This window comes from Lethenteron reissneri, chromosome 40, assembly GCF_015708825.2.
Source record: "Lethenteron reissneri isolate LAM-NWPU_2019-01 chromosome 40, ASM1570882v1, whole genome shotgun sequence".
In the NCBI taxonomy this organism is placed as follows: Eukaryota; Metazoa; Chordata; class Hyperoartia; order Petromyzontiformes; family Petromyzontidae; genus Lethenteron; species Lethenteron reissneri.
Window position 1 is genome coordinate 12,396,621 of NC_083818.1, and position 22,063 is coordinate 12,418,683.

At 50.0% G+C, this 22,063-nt stretch overlaps 1 protein-coding gene across 2 annotated transcripts; it reads right to left on the reverse strand.

The window, feature by feature from the left end:
- Window positions 1-1,828: 1,828 nt before the first annotated feature.
- On the reverse strand, window positions 1,829-20,048 carry AGMAT (agmatinase). 2 transcript variants are annotated; one of them, XM_061568232.1, is made up of 7 exons: window positions 19,424-20,048; window positions 14,665-14,867; window positions 8,440-8,488; window positions 7,461-7,656; window positions 6,566-6,745; window positions 4,185-4,269; window positions 1,829-3,947 (listed from the first exon to the last, which is right to left on the reverse strand). In XM_061568232.1, the coding sequence occupies exons 1-7, from the start codon at window positions 19,738-19,740 to the stop codon at window positions 3,835-3,837; spliced, it is 1,143 nt and encodes a 380-aa protein (XP_061424216.1). In that variant the 5' UTR covers window positions 19,741-20,048; the 3' UTR covers window positions 1,829-3,834. The 2 variants fall into 2 exon arrangements, with proteins under 2 accessions (XP_061424216.1, XP_061424217.1); XM_061568233.1 differs by lacking the exon at window positions 19,424-20,048 and adding an exon at window positions 18,956-19,193.
- Window positions 20,049-22,063: the final 2,015 nt, after the last annotated feature.

Sequence of the window (22,063 nt, forward strand, 5' to 3'; positions counted from 1 at the left end):
CTATTTTATGTTTTCTTTCAGGGCCACGATATTATTTGACGAATGTGTTGAGTTTTTTGTTAACTGTGCCCCTGTGCACCACTGCTAACGCAGTATCACCGACACGCCCGTTTGATCGTGTACACAAAGTGCCATGGAGACTGGTTGAGCTGGCTCCAGCATGTGCCTGTGAATAATAGTGGCACGGCTTTATGAACACAACCGTATTGCGTGCCTCAGAAGCAGCAGCAGTAGCCTGCAAATACATTTGGCACGACGCCTGTGGTGGAAGAATAGATCCTAACTTCCTGCATGAGCCACAATGCTAATACAAGTTTCACCGCTTGCCCCAACGTGGACCCCAGTTATAACCTAACACAGTCGTGTGGATCGGTGGATGGATGATGAGTAACTAAGTAGTTGAGCGAGTGAGTGGATGGTATAGGGGATGGGTGAATAACTGGGTGTGTGAATGGAGTGGTACTGAATTGATGAGTGGGTGAGTAACCGTTTGAGAGGTGAGAAAGTGAGTTGTGCGAGTAAACAGGCAAGTGCCTTGATGAGTGGGCAATGTCGTGACTGGGCGAGTGGATGGGTAAGGACATTGGTGAGTGAGGGACTGGGTGGGTAAATGAGCAGCCGATTGGAAGCATCTAAAAATGATACTGAGCGAGCGACTTATTTATTTCGTAGAGAGCTACATATATATGTTGAGCGTGAAATCAATCCTACATATGTTCTATTTGCTCAGCGCGTGGGGAAGAGTTCCTGGAAAAGCCCCGACTAAACACTGCATATAATTAGCTGCACTGAGTTCACGGCGTCCCATCGAACACGATCTCTCATCTGGGCACCGCCTGCCCCAGGCTCGCAAACCCACGCGTGGCTCCTCCACAGAGGTCTCTGCAACAAGCAGCCTTGCACACTATCATAAGTAATGTCACTCCTTTTATATCCAGGAGAGCCCAAACCTCACCTCTTTGGTTTGGCCAGTTCCCCTCAGATACCCAGCCAGGTGTCTCATTGCAAGAGAAGGTGGCTCGCAATAGGAAGTGAGTGAAAATCCTGTATGGGGTTGATTCAGCCCATCATCCCTCGAGATTCAATAACACGAGTTCCACTTTGTGGGGAAGTCAACGGTGGTTGTCCTCTGGATAAATTCGCCCCCGTCATAGGAATATGGAATTCCCACAACTGGATTAGAGCTATAAACAGGAGATGAGCACCACCTCAATGCTCAGGTGAACAGAAAGCCACTGGCTGACTCTTTGAGGAACGTTTCGCATGTACAAAGAGGCTGGAGTACCCAGTGAAAAGCCACCATGTGTAACCAAGCGATACCACTCAAAGATCCATGCAGATGTGCTCATGAACCCACTTGCTGCACTGCAATCTCTAAGCAACTTCGCAGCCTCGTGGGCTTGTGAGTTTCACAAATGTTGCGCGATTCGCCAACCCTTACTTCCGTCCAGAGTGCTCGATCCCAGGCGTGCGCCCGTGGAACCCTGCCGGGTGCGGCCGCAGGTGACGCTCGGGCGGTGCTATGGAGACTCCCGCTTCGGCTGAGCAGACGTGTGAAGCGGGCTGTCGGCGTTATTTGAGCCGTGGGTCCCCACAGCCAGCTCCACGTTGGCTTTCGCATCGAACCGGGGCCATGGAAGCCCCCCCCCCCCCCACGCGTTCATGCTGATACCCACCCGGGGCGGCGCAAGTCTGTTGCTGGATATTGTGATGATGCTAGTGATGGCAGTGGTGGTGATTGTGGTGGAAGCAATGTGGGTTTTTCTTGCAAAACTACATCTATTACAACGACCACATCACTGAGAGGAGTAAACACGGGACACGCATGCTCATTATAGCGAATCTCACGATTTAATGAGTTAATTATCTCATTACTGGACATCTGTGAAAAAGAGCTTAATTTCTCATCGGGCTTCTCCAAGATTAATTAAGATTCTGATGAAGATCACAGTTAATGATTATATTTAATGCACAAAAGACCTGGGAGGTGGGTCAATTGTTCGATACATTCACCACTGCATCTGCAGAAAGTTAGGAATTGAACCCTGTAACTCTGGAGCGATTTGTGGGTAAATAAAGACACACGCAACGAAACGAAGATGAAAAATATTGTTTGTCTTTTCCCCCAATGTCAACATGATCGCGCTATGGGTGACGCAAAGATTCCATTTAGATCTCTGGCAGAGCAGTGCAACCCTTTGTGTTTGAAAACGGCCCTGGAAGCAGACATCAAGGAGCTACCTCTGAGATCCCTTCCAAGATGCCCTCCACACTTAGTGGCGGCACTTTCCCACCTGTTCTGCCCCCGAGAGTCATATTCATCGCATGCCGGTTAACCTGCATTATGGGTGCCGGTTAAACTGGAATTTTGCCACATTAAGACCATTACCAAAATGTATGTGTTTTTGGTAGTCACTGGTGACCGGATGAGACTATCATCAACTCGCTACGCTTGAGAACCAGATTTATTCATGGGCGGCTGAAACCTGGATTCAAACCCAGGATCTCAGCAGTGCCGGGCTCAGTGCCCTGACCTAATAGCCACCCGGCCACCGCATTGGAATGTTAAAGATTTAAGAATGTGTATATTTTTTAATGCCAAATTAAAAAATGTATACTTAAAATCTTCTGTCTCCAGCATTCACAGCGTGTGAACCTGATACGTGGTCATTTCAAACATTCATGACGATCACAGCCTTTGTGTCTACACCATCCAGGTCATTGCTTGCTTGAGATTCGTAATCATCTCTTATCAGTAATAACGTTCTATTCTTTGTGATTTCGCGGTGGCAGAGGGGCATAAGCACAGAAAGCAAGGGCTCGACATGTTCCTTAAAAGTACTGCCGTAAAGAGAAAACTATAAACATACACAGTACTTGGCAAAGGCACTTCTTCATAGCAGATGGTGAAAATGGGCCACTCCTTTTTATATATATGTGTGTATGTTTTATGGGCAGTGTTAATGACGAACGTGTTGAAATTTGGATAACAACAACAACCCTGCCAACGACTCACGCGCGTGACCGGCTGTGGGATCAACGTGACCTCCAGAGCGGGCGGCCACGCGCAGCCTCCTCCGTGTGACCTGGGGCTCCATTGCCTGGGCGACGTGTCGCGTGCCCAACAACCACCAGTGGGCGCCCCCTCCGGATTCGTCCTGGCCCCGCTGCGCCGGTCCCCTCTCAAATAACGAGCTGAATCAGCGACCTGGGCAGTAAACCACAAGTCTGCCACGATGGCAGCGGAGCGTGGTGTGCGGTCGGGGACCGCCTGCTCGCCAGAGCCGCCTACTGGCAGCCAGCGGCGCTCGCTGGCCCGCCCGCCTGCACGTCGATGGTAACTCTGGCCCCTGCCGAGTTGACCGACCTGCACCCTACATTGGTTGTCATTATGGTTACATTCAATGGCGTACGCTGCATTTCCCTGGATCTGGAAACGCGGTGAAAGAGCAAACGACACGTGGCTCATTAACAAGTCCCCTCTGGCGTAGGCACAAGCAGAGGCCAGGACGTGTGACGACAAGCAAAGCACGACGCCTACCGAGGTCTGAGTTATGGGCACAATTTTCGCCCGTGAGTTTACTAAATGTCATCATCAACCATGCTCAATTAACATCTGGATGAAGACCTCCCCTGAGCCAATCAAAGCATTCCGGCCTTCACACTAATCTGTGTGTAATTGTATATTTAGGCCATCTCACTAGAGGGGTGCGGAGCGAGCTCAGAGGTGCTCTGTGTGTGGCACATCCCAGGGGAGTTGGTGCTGGTGGACGCGGGCCACACGCGTGAGAGCTCGCGAGAGGCCCTGGCCCCTGCGGCCGCTGGGCGAGGCCGCTACTCGTGCGTGACGCTGCCCCCGTCGCCGCTCTGCTCGCAGCGGTACTTCACTCCCGGCAGGACGCACAGCATCTCGAACAGCAGGTTGGCCGCCAACAGGGCCGTGTTGCCTACGCGCGCACGCAGGAGCCCCCGCGTAGCCGTTAACGCACAGTCGCGGCAGGCGCTGTTCGCGAAGGTCGGCGCGGCCGCACGTTGGGGTGTTTGGCCAATGCCTCGCCTGGCCACCTTGAACTCCCCGTATGCACACACTCCCACAGACTTGCACTGATGGAGCGCTACAGCTGCCCTATGTGAGGCTGCCCCGTGCGCTGCTGCCGCTGCGCGTGGGGGACGTGGGAACTCACCTGTGGTGTCGTAGGGAGGCGACACCTCCACCAGGTCACAGCCCACGAGGTTGAGGCCCCTGCAGCCACGGATGATCTCCAGACCCTGGGGGCGACACGGTGAGCACCCCGCTCTCCTTTAAAAAAAAAATTTCCTTCAATTTTATCTTTATTGTGCTGTCATGTCATCAGACAGATACGTAATTTCGAAATCTGGCAGAGCAGTGCCTTCATGTTCGGGAATGGTCTACAGAAGTGAATTTCAGAGCTACCTGCAAGTCATACAATAGGGGGCAGCACCTTCCCACCCAGCCAGCTAAAAGGGTAAAGTCCAACGCATGAAACTAAGTTGAGGATTCAATTCCAACAGCTGGAATTGGGACAAATAACACGGAAAACCAAATTAAATGTCATCCTTTTTTGTTTGTTCGTACAATCATTGGTGACCTGCCGGAGGCCACCAACTCACTCCACTTGGGGACCTCGTGTGATGCCAGGCGGCCGAATCCTCCATTCGGATCCAGAATCTCAGCAGTGCTCTGACCTATATCTATGTTGGACTTCTTTCGCACCGCACGTAGCCAACCGTGATCATTAGAGGTGTGGGACCTCTGGGCCATTTGGCCGTCTGCGTGCAGGAATGTGATTAACTGACGAATCAGTGCATCGTGACGCACCTGGAGCGCGGTGTTCAGTTCACATTTCAACTCCGTGCTGCCACCGTGAATCTCTGGAGTGTCGCGATTGAGGGTCAAAGAACTTATTCAAGAATTCACTGCTCTGTGTGTCTTGCTTGCACCGTCACGTTGATATCATCTGTGTTACTTTTCTCTGCTCTCACACCGTGTGTCTAAAACCAGTCCAGAGTCTGCTTGTAATAAATCAATGCTGCTGATATTATGCTTTACCAGAAGGCCACGGGGCAGATGGGTTGTGTCAAAAATAAAAATGGTTATATGGAGGAATAGATGTGTGAAAGAAGTGTATTGTCAGCGTATCAAGTTTGTTGAGAGAGTTACTCTTGCGCTAGTTTACTGAGGACAGCCTCACGGAGTCCAATGACTGTTTTCAGGAGGGTCCTGCCAAAGTTTCCCAGTAGAAGGCGGTGATCACTTTGTAGATTCCAAATGAGTAATTTGTGGTTAATTTGAAATTTAGCATATTTGGGCCATGACACTGACGCACAATGACCTACTCTCACACATGGAAACACACACATACACGAGTTGCTAAATAGTAGTAAGCCGATTTCCCCGGCCACCCGTTGCAAATCTCCGTGTGTCTCATGAAGTCACGGAGATATATCGCCGTTTGTGCGACGCTGCACTGGTGCTGCCCTCTCGACTCCTCGTCGGGGTCGTCTGGGGTTCTGATGACTCACGCTGGCTCTGAAGGGGGTGCTCTGGACGTGCAAAGCCGACTGCTGGTTCCGCTCGAATGGCCGGTTGCAAAAATCACGTCTAGGGCAGTTTCCCTCAAGACTGTAATTCAAAGTAGCGCATGTTAAGGGAGGAACCCGAAAAATTTTGTGTAAACACCATTGCAGTTGACATACAACGCCAGGTGCTTGATGTGGAAGCTGCTCCTTGACCGGTCACCCTCTCCACTGGTGGCTCCTTGACTGTCACTTCCCTTCCCTGAGGTTTCGCTACTCGATCCCAAACTAGTCCCGGATCGAATTCGAGATCACACTCACTGTCTTCAAGGTCCTCGCCCCTGCCTACCTCTCACCTCTCACTCTACTCCCCTCCATGCACTCTCCTGCATCTCCCTCTCATCTCACTCACCTCACCTCCTCTCATGCCACTCAACTACCATCCACGCACTATCCTACATCTTCTGCTTATCCCACTCAACTCCCCTCCACACACTCTTCTACGTTGCTCCTCTCATCTCATTCTACTCCCCTTCACGCACACTCTCTGCCCCAGCAACCAAGGCTTTCTGTCAAAGTCCGCAGTCAACCTATGGTCAGTGGGAGGTCGCTCATTATCCATTGCTGCCCCCGGGTCTGGAACTCCCTTCTCCCAGCCGTCCATGCTGTTAGCTCCCTGCACCTGTTCAAGTCGAGGCTTAAGACCTTCATTTTCTCCTCTGCTGCTCTATCTATAAAATAAACATACCCACACTTTCAGGACAGCGCCATACTATGCGCTAGCAATTAGACGCCGCTGCATAAATCGATACTGTACTGCGTCTCTGCTGGCGATTCTCAACCCTGTGGCTCCTGTGGCCGGGCATTCCGTGCCGGGTGATGATAGCCTGAGCGACGCCTCCACATGCTGGCTCCCTCACTGGCGCTTCCCCGGCCGTGCCGGGCGTCTCGATAAGTTGCGCCGTCACCATCCCCCACTCCTCCCGCCCAGCCGTGTCCCGGTGGCCCTGCTGTCGACGGGGCCCACCTGCGAGGGCGTGAGGCCGGCGGTCTCGGGGGTGCCGGTGCCCGGCGCGTACGCCGGGTCGAGCGAGTCGATGTCGTAGGAGAGGTAGACGGGACCTGAGCCCATCTGCTGGGTGACCTCCTTCATGAGTGGAGCGAGCGACTTGAACCAGCACTGCTCGGCCTGCACCACGCGGAAACCCTGCAGCCGGCGTGCACATGGGAACACACGCACACAAACACAGATGCACTAAGATCCCCCATACAGCCTTAATAGACTGTTGGGGCGAGCGCCTATGAAGGCTCGCATGGAACACGCGGGGGTGGGTGGGTGACCGGCACCACGCCCCACCGCCTTTGTCTCCCCAGTGACGATGTTTACACATCGTACCAGGATCGGTTCAAATATTCGTCACTAGTCTTATCCATGAGTGGGAATCAAACTCGGGCGGCTGAGATCGTAGCAGGGCGCGCTAACCGCGACACCACCGCTCCCCGTAAACACATACACAAACACACATATAAACCAGCCTCGCTATCCACAACTTCGAATGCCCTGACACTCCCAGGGCTAGATTTGAGTGAAAACCCATACGTGTTGGGAAGTCATTACTGGTTATTCTATGATTGGACTTTTCCATTCATAAACACGCAGAATTTCCACTGCAGGCTCTGGGCTCTAAATAGAAGTGCAGCACCGCTTCAACGCCCATTCGAGCGGCAACTCACTTGGACTTTTTTAACCAATCACCGGTGCCAGGGCCAAGACCATCAACTCGACGGTTCAATCACGGGGGCGGCCACGAAGCCCGGGACCTCGGTGGTGTTGGCTCAGTTCCCCCAACACGGGCATTATGAATTCCCCAAGCGGCCACCTCAACCGCCTCCCGACCCGACAGTGCTTGCCGCTGCCGCACCTGCTGGCGGCCCCAGTTGTAGTCGTCGGGCGAGTACCCCGACCCGCGCAGGCCGATCTGCACCACGCGCTTACAGTCCAGCAGCCCCTCCTCCACGCAGCGGCGGAACGGCGTCCCGTGCGCTACCTTCTCCCCCAGCATGAGGTCGTTGGTGTCGGCGTGGGCGTCCACGTGGATGAGTCCCACCGGGCCGTACCTGCAGCGCACGCCGCCCCATGACGACCGACACCGCACCGCAACTACCAATACCGTCACATCACTCCCAACATTGTCCCGTGACTACCAACACATCTATGTCACTCTCAACACCGTCCCGCGATGACCAATGCCACATCTCACTCCAACACCGCCACGTGACTACCAACACAACTATGTACTCTCAACACCGCTCTGTGACTACCAACGCCGCACCTCACTCCCAACACCGCCACGTTACTAGAACACTATCACATCAATACCATCTTGAGGTCACCACTCACTCACAGCCAACTGTCCCTAGAGTCTGAGCATCAGGTCAGCACTAGCGAAGACCTCGGTTTTTCATCATCATCAGCAATCCATCTCAGAGCACATGCAAAACAGATTAACAAGTCAACTAACCCATGGGTCTATAAATAAAGAAAACGGCGACACATTGTTATACAAAGAAACACACAAACGCATACCGTGCCGCAACATTAACATTGACAACCCGACTATTTCCTCGTGCAGTGCACATTGGCCATTGTTTCCAGCTGATTTGAAAAAGATTAGTCTCCAGTCTGCTAAGAAAATGACCAAAGCTCGTCAATGCAAATGATATGGCCTGGCTGCCCATGACGTAACTCCTGCGCCGTGCCAGTCGTGCCGGCGTCGGCGCGAGGCACCAGGCCTGGTCGTCTACTTCACCGTGTGCTTTGTTCGGTGAGTATGTATGCACGGACCTGAAGACCCACCGCTACCGAGAGATCTGTGAGCCAAAGTGCAAGCGAAGCCTTACTGCTTAGCGAAGGCCTGCAGGATGGGGTATGTGATGGTGTGGTCGCCCCCTGCATACACGGATGGACAGACGGATGGACGGACGAGGGCACAGATGAAAGTGTCACGCGGCGCACACGGTGCAGACTAAAATTCCAACCGCCGCCATTCACAAGGGAGATGATGCATTCCGCACAACCGCACCCAATTCTCACACAGATTAAACAAAGCATGAGAACAATGCATAGGGATTACCCGCAGGGTGTCCGGTAAAAGTGATTCTGACACCGGTGTTTTACGAGGGGGTCGCTGATAGGTGTGGCGGACAGCAGTTGTGAAATATGCCACATGATCTTCTTGGTTCTTTCGGTAAAGTCACGTAGAAGGGAAGTAATAAAATATTACAAAAAAAACATAATAAAATAATTCTCACGACGTTTCGGCCACAACGCAAGCAGCCGTCCTCAGGTAAAAACCAGGTCTGTCGAGGCGACAGCATCTGAATGAAACAGCACACGAGCTTGGAGCATATATATAAGCTGGGCGCCTTGACAAATGAATTTGCATATCAAGAGGAATTTAGCATATTTATGGGAAATGCAGGAATGTGATTAGTACTACATATGCATGTGCATTATGCAGGATTAACAGCATCAAAGGGAGAGGATATGGGAAATGCAGGTATGTGAATAGTACTAATTCAGCATCAAAGGGAGGGGATAGGGGTAGCATTAATAAAGGGAAGGAGTGTTAATAGTATGTAGCTGCAGTAACTAAAACCAACACGTAAACAACTAAAGTACTGCCAAGAAGGAACATTGTCAGACACGTCACCCATTATACACATTTCATTCGAAGGTCACGCACAGCGGTATTGATGAACGTGTTGCTGTTTCCGTGTTCATTGTACTGCTCTGGATGTGTTTCCATCTTTTCATGTAACATTTCAGAACACAAACGCGCACTACTTCATAAAAGGAATGTGATCGTAGGCGGTGATAATCAAATTGTTGTTTGGCGATGGTGCATTGGCAGTCTCGCAAGATTTGTAAGCATGGAAAAAAACCAGCTTTGAACGGCGGGGACCATACAGCAGAACTATAGGCTTTGAAAAAGGTGTGTACATGGACGCATTGTCAACGCAAACTTGCATGAAGCAGTGCACACCTTGAATGGTTGCAGAAGCTGTGGAGGAACACAGCTATCCAGATCAAGCAGGAAGTGCTCAGATACTTTTATCTTTAGCTCCAGCCTTAGCCAGATTGAGACAAGAGACAAAATCTCGATTCAGATCTCTTGAAGAGCAGTGTAACCCCTCGTCTTTGACATCGGCCCATGGAAGCAGATACCACAGAGCTACGTCTGAGATCCCTTCAAGCCACTTTCGGTCAAAAGAATGAGGGGCAGCAATTAACCACCTGCCTTGCCACGAAGAGCAATGTTTGACGCATTACGATCAATTCTCAGAGCTGGAATTTAGCCAAAGTAAGTGGAAACCAAAATGTTAGGTCACTGTTTTTATCGCAGTGATCGGTGCCCGGACTGAGGCCATCTTGAGAACCCGGTTAAATCACAGACGTCCGCCTGGATTCGAATCCACAATCTCTGACCTGCTAGCCACCCAGCTGCCTCCTGTAACAGGAGATTTTGAGAATTCCTCTCACGGGGAGAGATGTGAGCCTCACCAGACTCCACGAGCCACGAGACCGTCCAATGGCTCATTCCACCACGTCCCTCACCTCACTTCCCTCTGCTCCAGGAGCCAAGGTCAACTCTCAACACCTACTCCTTCTACTCCTCTGATAACGCTCCAATCACTGGGGGGGGGGGGGGGGGGTCTCTGCTCCTCTGCTCAGCCCGCAGTCTGGAACTGTCTCTCTTGGACAGCTGCCCACTGAGGACTACGTCCCCTGCTTAAGTTCAGATTCAAGATTTGCCTCCTCTCCTCCACCCTCAGTGTTATCCCATTGTTCTCTTCATTTGCAGGACTGGGATCTCTCGGCCCCCTGGTAGCCCAGCGGGACTACTAGTTTCAAAGATAAGTGACCCACCCACCCTTGCCACCAGAATTCTGGATCACAGCTAAAATGAGCGTGGTGGTAAGCTAAGTGCTGGTGAGAAGTTGTGTGCTATTGAGATGTGCAGTGTGTTGGTGAGGCCAGGGGTGTGCTGGTGAGGTGCACAGCTCCGTGTTGTTCTGGCAGGGAGCTGTTGTTCTTTTGTCGGTATGGACAGAGGGGCCAGGTGAATGTTGCAACATCCAACATGCGAAATGTGGCTGAGCCGCGCTGTCTGGCTGGGTGTGGTGCTCGACGGAGCAATCATCGTTCCTAGGTTAGCAAGACCGACGTCACCCTGTGAAATACACCTTTTGTTGCTGCTTGTTCACCAAAGCCAGCTAAGCTTGTAAGGAGGCACCGTTGAGACACTACATCTCTTACACAATCTGCGACAACGGCTCAGCGAATGCGGCTCCGTTACATGAAACGTCATTGCTGCAGATTCTGAGGGCAAAGAATTTAGTGCATTGTAGGCTGTGAACAATGAGTTCTGGATACAATTATCGTGCGGTGTAGATTTATAAATTTGTCCCGAGCTGGAGACTCGTGTTAAATTTAACCGGAGATTAGGGTATTCAATGCACGTTACTGTGGTGCGGTGTTCTGTAAATAGATGTCCTAGCTGCCCCTTTCCTACACCACCAGGGACGTGACGAATGAATGAGCCTACTGCGTCTTGTAAAACAACTACGTTTCTATGTCTATACGTTTCTCTCTCTGTGTCTCTGTTTTCTGTCTCCTTGTCTCTTCCCAATTATATTCCTGTTTCTATGTGTCGGTCTCTATGTCTGACTGTCTGTGTCTCCAATTTCGTCTATGTATCTGTCTTCCTAAATGTATCTCTGTGTCTGTCTCTTCGTACTTAATCTGTTTCTGCTTGTGTGTTTCTCCGTGTCTCAGTATTTCTGTCCCAATGTCTTTGTGCACACATATCTCTCCCTCTGTCTCTGTATTGCGTCTCTCTGTCACGAGGATACCCACTTCCCTGTCTGCACCATGCCATGCACAGCTTGGAGACAGCTCTGACTCTACAGCCTCATTCAATATTGCGCCGTGGTGGGGCATAGCGGGGTGCCACTCGCTGACTGTACGCGGGCAGCGCACAGATCGCTACGGATGTTGCCACAACATCCAGGTCGTGTTTCTGCAGTTAATTGCAACTAACGTACGATGTTAAACCTCACACAATGGTGAATATTTTTTTTTATCGCTATGTTTAAATTATTTTTTTTTAAATCTCCTAATTGGGAAAGAAATTCTGAGAAATGTATAAAATAAGACATGTCTCGGACCGTGTTCGTGAACATAAGGCAGATCTGAAACACGGAAGGACCAATACCTCGGTTGTGGCTGATCATTGTTTTAATGCGGTGGGCTCACACAAAATAGATTTCTCTTAGACGAAGGTACTTTGCAAACCCACTGGCTATCAACAAAGATTCATTCATGATGCCATCCATATATACAGACATAGACACAATTTCAACCGAGAAGATGGGTACAAACTTAGCAATCATTGGAAGGACGTTATCAACCAGTTTAAGTCATAACTGATTGTAATGTTCCCACCCTGCCACATTCCAATGTTAGTTGTTATTTTCGGCTCTCCGATTTTACATTAACAGGTAAAATTTCTCACACAGCCACTTTCGCACGCCCACCTAGAGGTGGCGGCGGCTCTGCGATCTCCCATTAACATGCTAATCTCTCACATGAATACGCTAATCTCTCACATTAACATGCTAATCTCTCACATTAACATTCTAATCTCTCACATTAACACGCTAATCTCTCACATTAACACGCTAATCTCTCACATTAACATGCTAATCTCTCACATTAACACGCTAATCTCTCACATGAACATTCTAATCTCTCACATTAACATGGTAATCTCTACCATTAACATAGCCACCTCAGCGCGCTCGCCGTGGAGGCCGCTCAAAGATCTTACATTTACATGCTCGTTTTTTACCCGGCAGCCCTTTAATTGGTGGAAACCCACCACGAGCGCCGCCAACGACCCTAACTCACATTAACATCAACTGCCCCGCCCACCACTTACATTAACATCAGCTGCCCCGCCCATGCTGCTGACACTTGGGCTACGCCCATTTTAAACCTTCATAAACAGTTTGCCTTTCGAGGCAAACCCCCTTTTCCTGATGATGACCGCTTGTGTTGCGATCAAAACGTCGTAGTTTTTTGTTATTTTCTTTGAACCTATCTACGTGACTTTACAGAAAGACCCAAAGAATATGTTAAAAGGAATTTTCATTCAAAGTGGCCCGGTGGCTAATACTGCGTTCGGGCACGGAGCCAGCCCCAGATGGTCCGAGTCCAATTACCAGTAGCCACACAAAAAATACTGTCCCATTAGGTTTGGTTTAAACATTTCCTTCAGTATGGCATTTTAAAGCAACGGACACCTTGTTAACTGCTGGCACAGGCAAAGATTTCAAACAGTCGATTCAAGGATATAATGTGTAGAAAAGTAGAAAGAAAAGGGAAAGGGAAGAGATGGCGGGATAGAAGTCCCCAAGATAGACAAAAAGGAGGGTATGGTTCAATATGAGCAGCAGGAATACATACGCAGTGCCTAGTAGGATGGGGGGAAAGGAATGACCTGGCTAAGATGTTGGGTATGAGAGGGTGAAGCTGATGAGATGAGAGGAGAGGGAAAAACAAAGAGAGAAGGGGAGTGCAGAAGGGGGTTCGCGACGGAGGAGCAGCATCTGTTTTCACAACAGACGAGAGAGGATCAGAGTGGCAGTGGCCACATAAAAGTTACGTAATTTACGGGAGGCTTTGGCGGATTTAGATGTAGAGATATTTGTTTGAGTTAGCTTATTTTGGAGCTGGATCAATAGGACAATGGCTTTTTGAGGACTTTATTTGATCATTGTAAATAGCCCGAGATGCTCTGCTTGAAGAGTGTGATGTAAAAGCAAACGGCGCCTTGTTGAACATCTCTACTCGCACACAGCCCGGCTGTCTTAGTGACGTTAAGGCCATGTAAATACGACCACGGGTGCCAATGAGTGCAAAGCATCAGCGTATTCTATGTTGAATTGTGAGCTCAGTTAATTTTGAGTGCACATTCTAACCACGTCCCATGTGCCCAGAGCCTGACTGCGGGGCTTACGACAACACTGATGAAAAATATACGTATTTATATTTAAAACATAGAAAATCGGTGTGCAAATATGCACTCGCGACTGTGATATTTCACCTTGCTCTAAGTAAAGAGTAAAAATCACGAAACGACTGCTTGATAGAGCTTACAACGAACACATTTTCCACTGTGGATTACGATCTCTGCTGGCCTCACTTGACATGGTGCCTTGTAATAATTCCATGTGGCGCATGCCCTCTTGGTACATGTGATGCCAAACCCATAGCACCGCTTGCCAAATTCCATACTGACGCACTGGATTCCCTGCCCATCAGTGTGACGGCTGGGGAGATGCTATCACGACAAACACAAACGGCAACTACCCAGGTGGCTAGGAGCCCATCAGCTGGGGAACGTGCCACATGAGAAGCCCAGTCCAATGGAGCGAGGTGGGGTGAGAGGGGCGAGGGATGGCAACCTATGGGTTATCCCTGGAACCCACCCACATCATGATTTAACACCCGACGTTACCCTGTAGTCCAGCGCGAGCGAGAGGGTTGGTACCAGCCACTGGTACTAAACCAGTGGTACCACTGATGAGTGACACTGTGATTCACTCCTAACCCACACGGAACTAGGCAATCTTCCATTGATACCTGCTCTTCCAATTATCCTTACCCTAACCATCCAGCCTTGAGTACTAGACAATTGGTACCAGCCTTGGTTGTGGGGTACCCTTTTATAAACCACAATGAAACCAAAGTTATAATGGGAGTTTACATTCGCTGCAGTCACCCTCTGCTACATCCCACACAGTGCAAAGGTTGTACGGCATTGAATAGCCGGTGAGCAAACTGAGGCTAGTACGGGTGAGCAAGCCGAGGCTCCCAGCCTGCTGGTTGGGGAAGGTATTTACAGAAAGTGAGTTTCTGACCTCCCTATGTGGACTCTCTCTGGTATCATGGTGACCTGCTACATGTTAATTACCGATTAAGGTAACCTGGGCATAACTTTCGAATCATTCTCTGGGCAGGTGAGATGGTAAGGAGGGTGGTGCAAGGGAGGGGCTAACCAAGGGTGAGGGGCCGGCAGCCCCCGGAGATGATGGTGGAGTAGGCGTCCCTGATGAGCTGCACGTTCTTCTGTTGGTTGTACAGGTTGATGTAGATGTCCCCGATGTCGGCTACGGCCAGCGACTCGAAGGGCGCGGCGTGCGTGTAGTTGTTGTACGGACGGATCATCACCGACTCACTCCGGATTTGACGCGGCCCAAACCTGGTGGGACGATGACAAAATACGCGAACGTCCCCCCCCCCCCCCCGCCGTTAGGTCACCCACGTGAAAAAAACATCATTAATTACTTGACATCGTGCCACAAGAATAAACTGAGGTAACGACACAATGAAGAGGTGCAGTTGAGTAGAGCAGCGTCAGCAGCACACACGGACCCTCCCGCTCACACCATCCCATCGCACACGACGAGGTGAATCGTGAACAAGGCGACAAGGAGCGACCTCAGAGGTCTGCTGGGTTTGCTGTCTACCGCGTTACCGCGAGCAGGCTGGTCACAACGCAAGAGCAAAATATCGCGCATAAAATGAAGCTTCTCCACTGGGACTCTCTCGTCTGTGAATCAGTTTACAGACATTCTCCCCCCAAGCCCTCAGCATTCGACCTGACAGCCACTGGGACTCTGGATGTTTCTGTACGACACAAAGTGCCAGAGTCGCTATTCTTGGTGATGGAGACTTTTGCACATTTTCACTAAAAAGTGACAAAAGTCTCCATTTCATGAAGACGAGAATCTGGCCTTACACAGGCAGTTTTTGTAAGATTTACATTTGCAGTATTATTTAAAATTCTACAGGGGCTCTCTGTGACAGCCCTTCCACCAGCAGTAGCATGAGCAAGTAATTGTAGGGCTGCACTTTTACCTGTAAAAAAAAAATCGAATTAAGTACTTTTAGTTGCAACGACAATTTTTACAACTTTTTTTTACTTGTTGAATAATCTTTATATCTTTGCCAATCTACTGCTGGATTAAAGGTCTTCCTACACCGTATCAGTTAAGGGGGTTTATTTGGCCATTCTTTACACGGTGATCAATGCCAGTTTATGAAAGGGGGGAGGGGGCCCAGGGCCGGTGCAGATTTCACTTGCCGCTCGCTCAAGTGAGCTTTGGTCAGCAATCAAATGCAGGTCGCCGGGTTCATAGAGCAGTACGCTCAAAAGTAGGCTTTTATGCTGCTATTCACGTTTTGTTGCCATCCCACAGTTGGAGTTTACACGTTTGACTGATCATTGATAGAAACACGACTTGCAAACATTGTCCTCGCTTGTATGCAGAAGGTGAAATGCAGCCTTTGTGATGCAGCCAACATCTCCAACTGCCATTCACTGCAAAAGACCTTTGGCCCAAGCTCCCTGTCAATTAAGATTGTCAACATTCTTTCATCAAAGCTCACATGCGTGCAGTGAGCTATATCTAAGCGGTGTATGGGTCATTTGCAGCCTTCAGTTAGAAACAGAACCTGAAACATACAACAAATACGAGATCAATCTTCGGCATGAGTCTTGACACCTAGGCTTGTGCACTTGAAGAGTAGTTTTGCTTGAGATTACATTAGGACACACACGGACACGCTTGGCAAACACAATGTTAACAATCAGTCTATTTTCTTGGTTCTTTCGGTAAAGTCACGTAGAAGGAAAATAATAAAATAATAAAAATAACATTTCGATTTAAAGCTTTCGTGACTGCAGGGATTCATCTTCTTGGTTCTTTCGGTAAAGTCACGTAGAAGGGAAGTAATAAAATAATAAAAATAAAACATAATAAAATCAAATAATTCTCACGACGTTTCGGCTACAACGCAAGCAGCCGTCTTCAGGTGGAGAACAGGTCTGTCGAGAAGGCAGAGTCTCAATGGCACGCCTCAGGCTTGGAGCGACTATTTATGCTGGGATGGAGGGGCGAAGAGCGTCTTGACAAAATAATTTGCATATCAAGAGTAATTTAGCATATTTATGGGAAATGCAGATATGCGATTAGTACTACTTGTGAAATGCGTAGGAGGTTTGGCGAGGGGTTTAAAGTCATTGTGCCCATGCATTATGCAGGATTAGCAGTATCAAAGGGAGGGAGTAAGGTTAGAATTAATAAAGGGAAGGAATGTTAATAATATGGCGCCGCAGCAACTAATATGCTTATAGACTATACATTGTAATATTACACTATGTATTATTCTACCCAACCAACTGTATACCACACTGCTATATATTCACTATAAAATTACGATACTATATATTATCTTATACATTGTATTAAACATTACACTTTAATACTATTAATTATTATACAATATGCTATACACTATACATTGACCGTCGCGTGAAAGTACTAAGAGGAAGCAACGAAATATGTCAATGGGAGAGTGGTGGTAGGAAGCTTGCAGCGGAGCAAATAATCCATTCCCTGTGGAGTACATATCAAGAGGAATTTAGCATATTTATAGGAAATGCAGATATGCGATTAGTACTACTTGTGAAATGCGTAGGAGCTTCCTTAGTACTTTCACGCAACGGTCAATGGTATAGTGTATAGCATATTGTATAATAATAAATAGTATTAAAGTGTAATGTTCTCCACCTGAATACGGCTGCTTGCGTTGTGGCCGAAACGTCGTGAGAATTATTTTATTGTTTTATTTTTATTATTTTATTAATTTCCTTCTACGTGACTTTATCGAAAGAACCAAGAAGATGAATCCCTACAGTCACGAAAGCTTTAAATCGAAATCAGTCTATTAAAAATCCCTGCATCTTGCATAGCGGTGGAACAAGCGACCTTGTCAGTAGCAGACCAACGAGTGCCCCATAGAAAATTAGCATGCGAGGATTCATAAGCATAACTTGCTAAAGCCCTTTAGAACGCTGTGGATTACTGGCATCTGCATTATCAGTGCAGGACTGTGTAAAATCAGCAAACGTGGCCTATAACTGAAACCGACACAAAGATTTCTCATGCCACCATGGAGATTCGTGGCTTTGGGGGAGAGCCCCCGCAGGTTATTGTCAACTGCACAGTGGCAGCGCGTTCACTGCTTAATGCAGAGAATCACGGTTCGAACCCAGCGGCTGCCCAGATTAATACTGCGGGCACATTTACCGTAAAAAAACACGGCGTGCCGTCTGTTTCACAGCGAACGTTATTCGCAAGAATAGACCATTGTGTGCCAGTGTCATAGTCCTAATTAGTTCAATTACCCGCAGTGGAATGGCTAAACAGTAATCACATGGCTCTAACGCACCTCTTTATTGGATCATTGTGATCGTAGTCCTTCACAAATTACCCACGATGTACATCATTCTGGTGTGTAACGTTTCAACTGTCTCTCAAAAATGTTTTTCAATTCGTAGACATACATGCGGCTTTTATTAGTTACTATCCTCTTTGTTAAAGCCTTCAATCATTTCCCGTGGTTAATTTAAACCGATCGTGTTAACAGGAATGTCATCAGCCTGCACTCAGAATTTGCATGGGAGGGCCTCGGTGGAAAACACTTTAAAAACTCCACCCCAAAATTATTTGGAAAAAAAAATCGTAAAACCTGTCAAGCAACTGTAGCGATTACGACGTCTCTGTGGCAAAGGCGCTTCTGACTCTCAAGAAGGTCCTCAAATCATAGCGTGCCAAGCTAATGTCGTAACCGCCGGTGGATTCTTACCTGGCATGTATCAATATTCATGACACACAGACGGCTATGGACCAGACCGCCCGGAAAGGGCGCATTCTCGCAAGGCCTGGAGCTGTAAACAGGGGCCGCAACACAGCACATACCGTGCGTGTGTGTGAGGCGTGTGAGCTGTGTGTGTGTGTGAGGCGTGTGTGTGAGGCGTGTGAGCTGTGTGTGTGTGTGAGGCGTGTATGTGTGTGAGGTGTGTGTGTGAGAGATGTGTGTGTGTGAGGTGTGTGTGAGGTGTGTGTGTGTGAGGTGTGTGTGTGAGGTGTGTGTGTGAGAGGTGTGTGTGTGAGAGATGTGTGTGTGTGAGGTGTGTGTGTGTACGTGTGAGCTGTGTGTACGTGTGTGTGTACGTGTGTGTGTACGTGTGAGCTGTGTGTACGTGTGAGCTGTGTGTACGTGTGAGCTGTGTGTACGTGTGAGCTGTGTGTGTGTACGTGTGAGCTGTGTGTGAGGCGTGTGAGCTGTGTGTGTACGTGTGAGCTGTGTGTACGTGTGAGGTGTGTGTGTGTGTACGTGTGAGCTGTGTGTGTGTGAGGCTACACGTGTGAGCTGTGTGTGTGTGTACGTGTGAGCTGTGTGTGTGTGAGGCGTGTGTGTGTGTACGTGTGAGCTACGCACGGCGAGCAAGAATTGCGAGAGACCTCGACTGAGTGACGACGGCCTGAACCTGACTTGCCCCCAGTGCCCGCACGGCAACACCGACACCGGCACCGCGGAGACGAAGGCGGCTGAGCGCACCACCCGCCCGCCCCCCTTGGCGGCGTGCCGCCTTCACCCCCCTTGCAATCTACGCGGATTCTAGATTCGAAGCTTTCGTGACTGCAAGGATTCATACTCTTAGGGTTTTTCGGTAAAGTCACGTAGGTAAAAATAAATAAAAATAATAGAAATAATATGAATAAAATTCTTATTAATAAAAGTATTATTTCTATTTTATTTTATAATTCGACCTACGTGACTTTACCGAAAAACCTAAGAGTACAATCTACACGGGGGTCACGGCGGGGGGTCACAGTGGGGGGTCACGGCGGGGGGTCACGGGGGGGGGGTCACGGCGGTGTGGGGGTCACGGGGTGAGGCCGCCACCTGGCCCCGGGCCGGTTGGAGGTGCCCGTGTCGACGGGCGTCCCCACGAAGCAGGCGTCGAGGCCCGCGCTGCCCTCCCCCCGCACGGGCAGCCGCATCATGGAGGCCACCCCGGCGCAGCGCGCCAGCTCGTTGCCGCTCGGCGGGGCGGACAGGCGCCGCTGGGGAGTGGGGGAGGCCCCCGACGAGTGCAGGGCCCGGCGGGCAGCCGCCCCCGGGGCTCGCGGGGACAGGGCCCGGCCCAGCGGGCCCAGCAGGCGGGAGCCGGGAGCGACCCGCGGGCCCCCCCCAAGCAACAACAACAACGACGACGACATGGGGGCTGCTGCTGCTGCTGCGGCGGCTGCGGCGGCGGACTTCACTCCTCCTCGCTGCGTGTGCGCGGACGCGCGGAGGGAGGGGGGTGGTGGTGCGTGTGGTTGTTGACTTGGTGTTGTGGTTGTTGACTTGGTGTTGTGGTTGTTGTGTGACACGGTTGAGTGGCTGTTGGGTTGTGTGGTTGTGTGTGGTGGTTGTTGTGTCGCAGTGGATGTGGTTGTCAAGTTGTTGATCGGCTGTGGCCGTGGTGGTGCGGCGGTTATAGGGCTGTGATTGGGAGGGTGCTGAGTGGGCAGTGCGCGCTCTTGACCGGCTCCGGTTTAACAGCAGAGGTCTCACTCCGAATCAGTCGAGCGGCAATATATTTGCATCGGTTGCGTAACGCTGTTGTGTGGAAGCTACCTGGTCTGTCACTCCGCACGAAGCTTCAAGTCTTTTCTCTACGCTTGCGAAACGTGGACCCCCCTAATGGAACATCTTCGCAGCTTAGAAACATTTAGGCTGGCCTGCCTACAATCCATCCTGGGTTTAACCAGGCGGGATTGTGTGAGGAGCTCACAAATCCTTGAAAGTCCTATCGGTGAGCTCCTCCGGCAGGCAAGGTTGCGTTGGCTGGGTCACGTAGCCCGCATGCCCAGCCACCGCATGCCTAAACAGCTTTTGTTTGGTCGGATCGAGGGAGCTAAACGGGCGCGGCACGGGCTAGAGAAGAGATGGAGTGATGTGGTATAGGAGGACGTGGAGCTGAGTGGACTTGCCAATGACCAGTACCAGCGGTGTCAAGATCGGCCTCTGTGGAGGAGGCTCGTGAAGGACGCTACTGGGCAGTTGGAGGCAGTCGCCCTCCAACAGCACCGGAGGGTGGAGGAGCGACGCTCACAACAACGAGCGGAGCGCCGGGTGGCTAAAGCACAGCAAGTTGGCACAGCAAGTTGGCACAGTAGGGGGCACAGGTGGTGCATCAGCCAATCATTTAATTCATCTCAGTCGACCCGTGGCACCTGGGTCTGCCCCGTGACCTCCTGCCAGCAGGCATTCGACACTTCACGTAGCCTCAAGGTGCACATGGCCTGGCACAATCGTCATGGTGATGTCACCGCCACTTAGTGGCGAATGGCGGTTGTTGTTGAGTGGTCGCGGTGAAGTCGGTGTGGGTGTTGTGAATGAGCCTACATGTCCCTGGTTGATGGAGTCTTACTGTCGGGGGCTCTATGAGCTCCACTCGTTTTAAATATGACCAGAGTGATGGGACAGCAAGGGGCTGAGCTCCCAAGCCACCTGATCACATCACTTATAAACCCGGCGATGCTGATGAGAATACCGACGGTGGCAAATAAGTGATGACTGCGAGCATCGATGCCAGGTTGACCCAGAAAGGGAAGGTCGCTGGACGAAGATTCCACCTCTTCTGGGTTTGTGACCCGCACAGTTCAGGTGCCAGGAATTGACTTGCACTGAGATCTGGTGCCCGCGTTACTGTGTTGAATCTTATTGCAGGATACTGCACATCACTGATAGACCTAGGCTCTGACTGAGACTTATACCCGGATTTGGTCTTTGGGAAAGGTGACGACTAGCTTACCAGGTGCTGCTCTCAGCCAAGGTTATGGTTAGAACTAACTTCGTGGCTGGAGCTACCCGTGTTATAAATGAGAGAATGTCTTTTATTTATCCTGAAAAGCGTCGGCAAGGCCCAAGACTCTTTCCCAGGAGAGGGTCTGCATCAGACTATTCTGCCAGTTTATTGTTGTGTTGTTCGCATGTGGGAGCACATTGCAGGACCATAAGAAAAGTCATGCACATCCGAGTAAACGTGCAATGTTCGTGCGTGATTTGACTTGTGGTATGTATGTTGAACTACTTGTTCGCACCGTACGTAGCCAACCGTGTGAATCGGTGGTGCAGGGCGGAAAAACAAGTAAAACACAAAAGCAGTTTTAAAGCAATGAGTTAAATAGGCAGAAATTAGTGTAACATTGTGGTCGATGTTAACTGGGATATAAGAATGATATATATTATCCTTGCAGATATGTCATCGACAATTTGAGAGCTACGCACTAGTGGCCACTTTGTCTTGGAGGAAAAAAAACTTCATCCGACAGGATATCTGTGGGCATGGTGTTTCAGACAAAGCCGGCAACACACTGAGTACCTGAGTTTTTATCCCAGTTCTTATGTACATGATCTCGAAACCCTGCACTAAAAGCGCTGGATTGCAGGCAGCAACTACTCCATGCGCCACTGTGTTCCACTAAAGGGTATTCTTTGAGGGATGCTCTGAGGTGAGTAGGAGACGTGTGAGGAGTGGTGTGGGATGGGTGG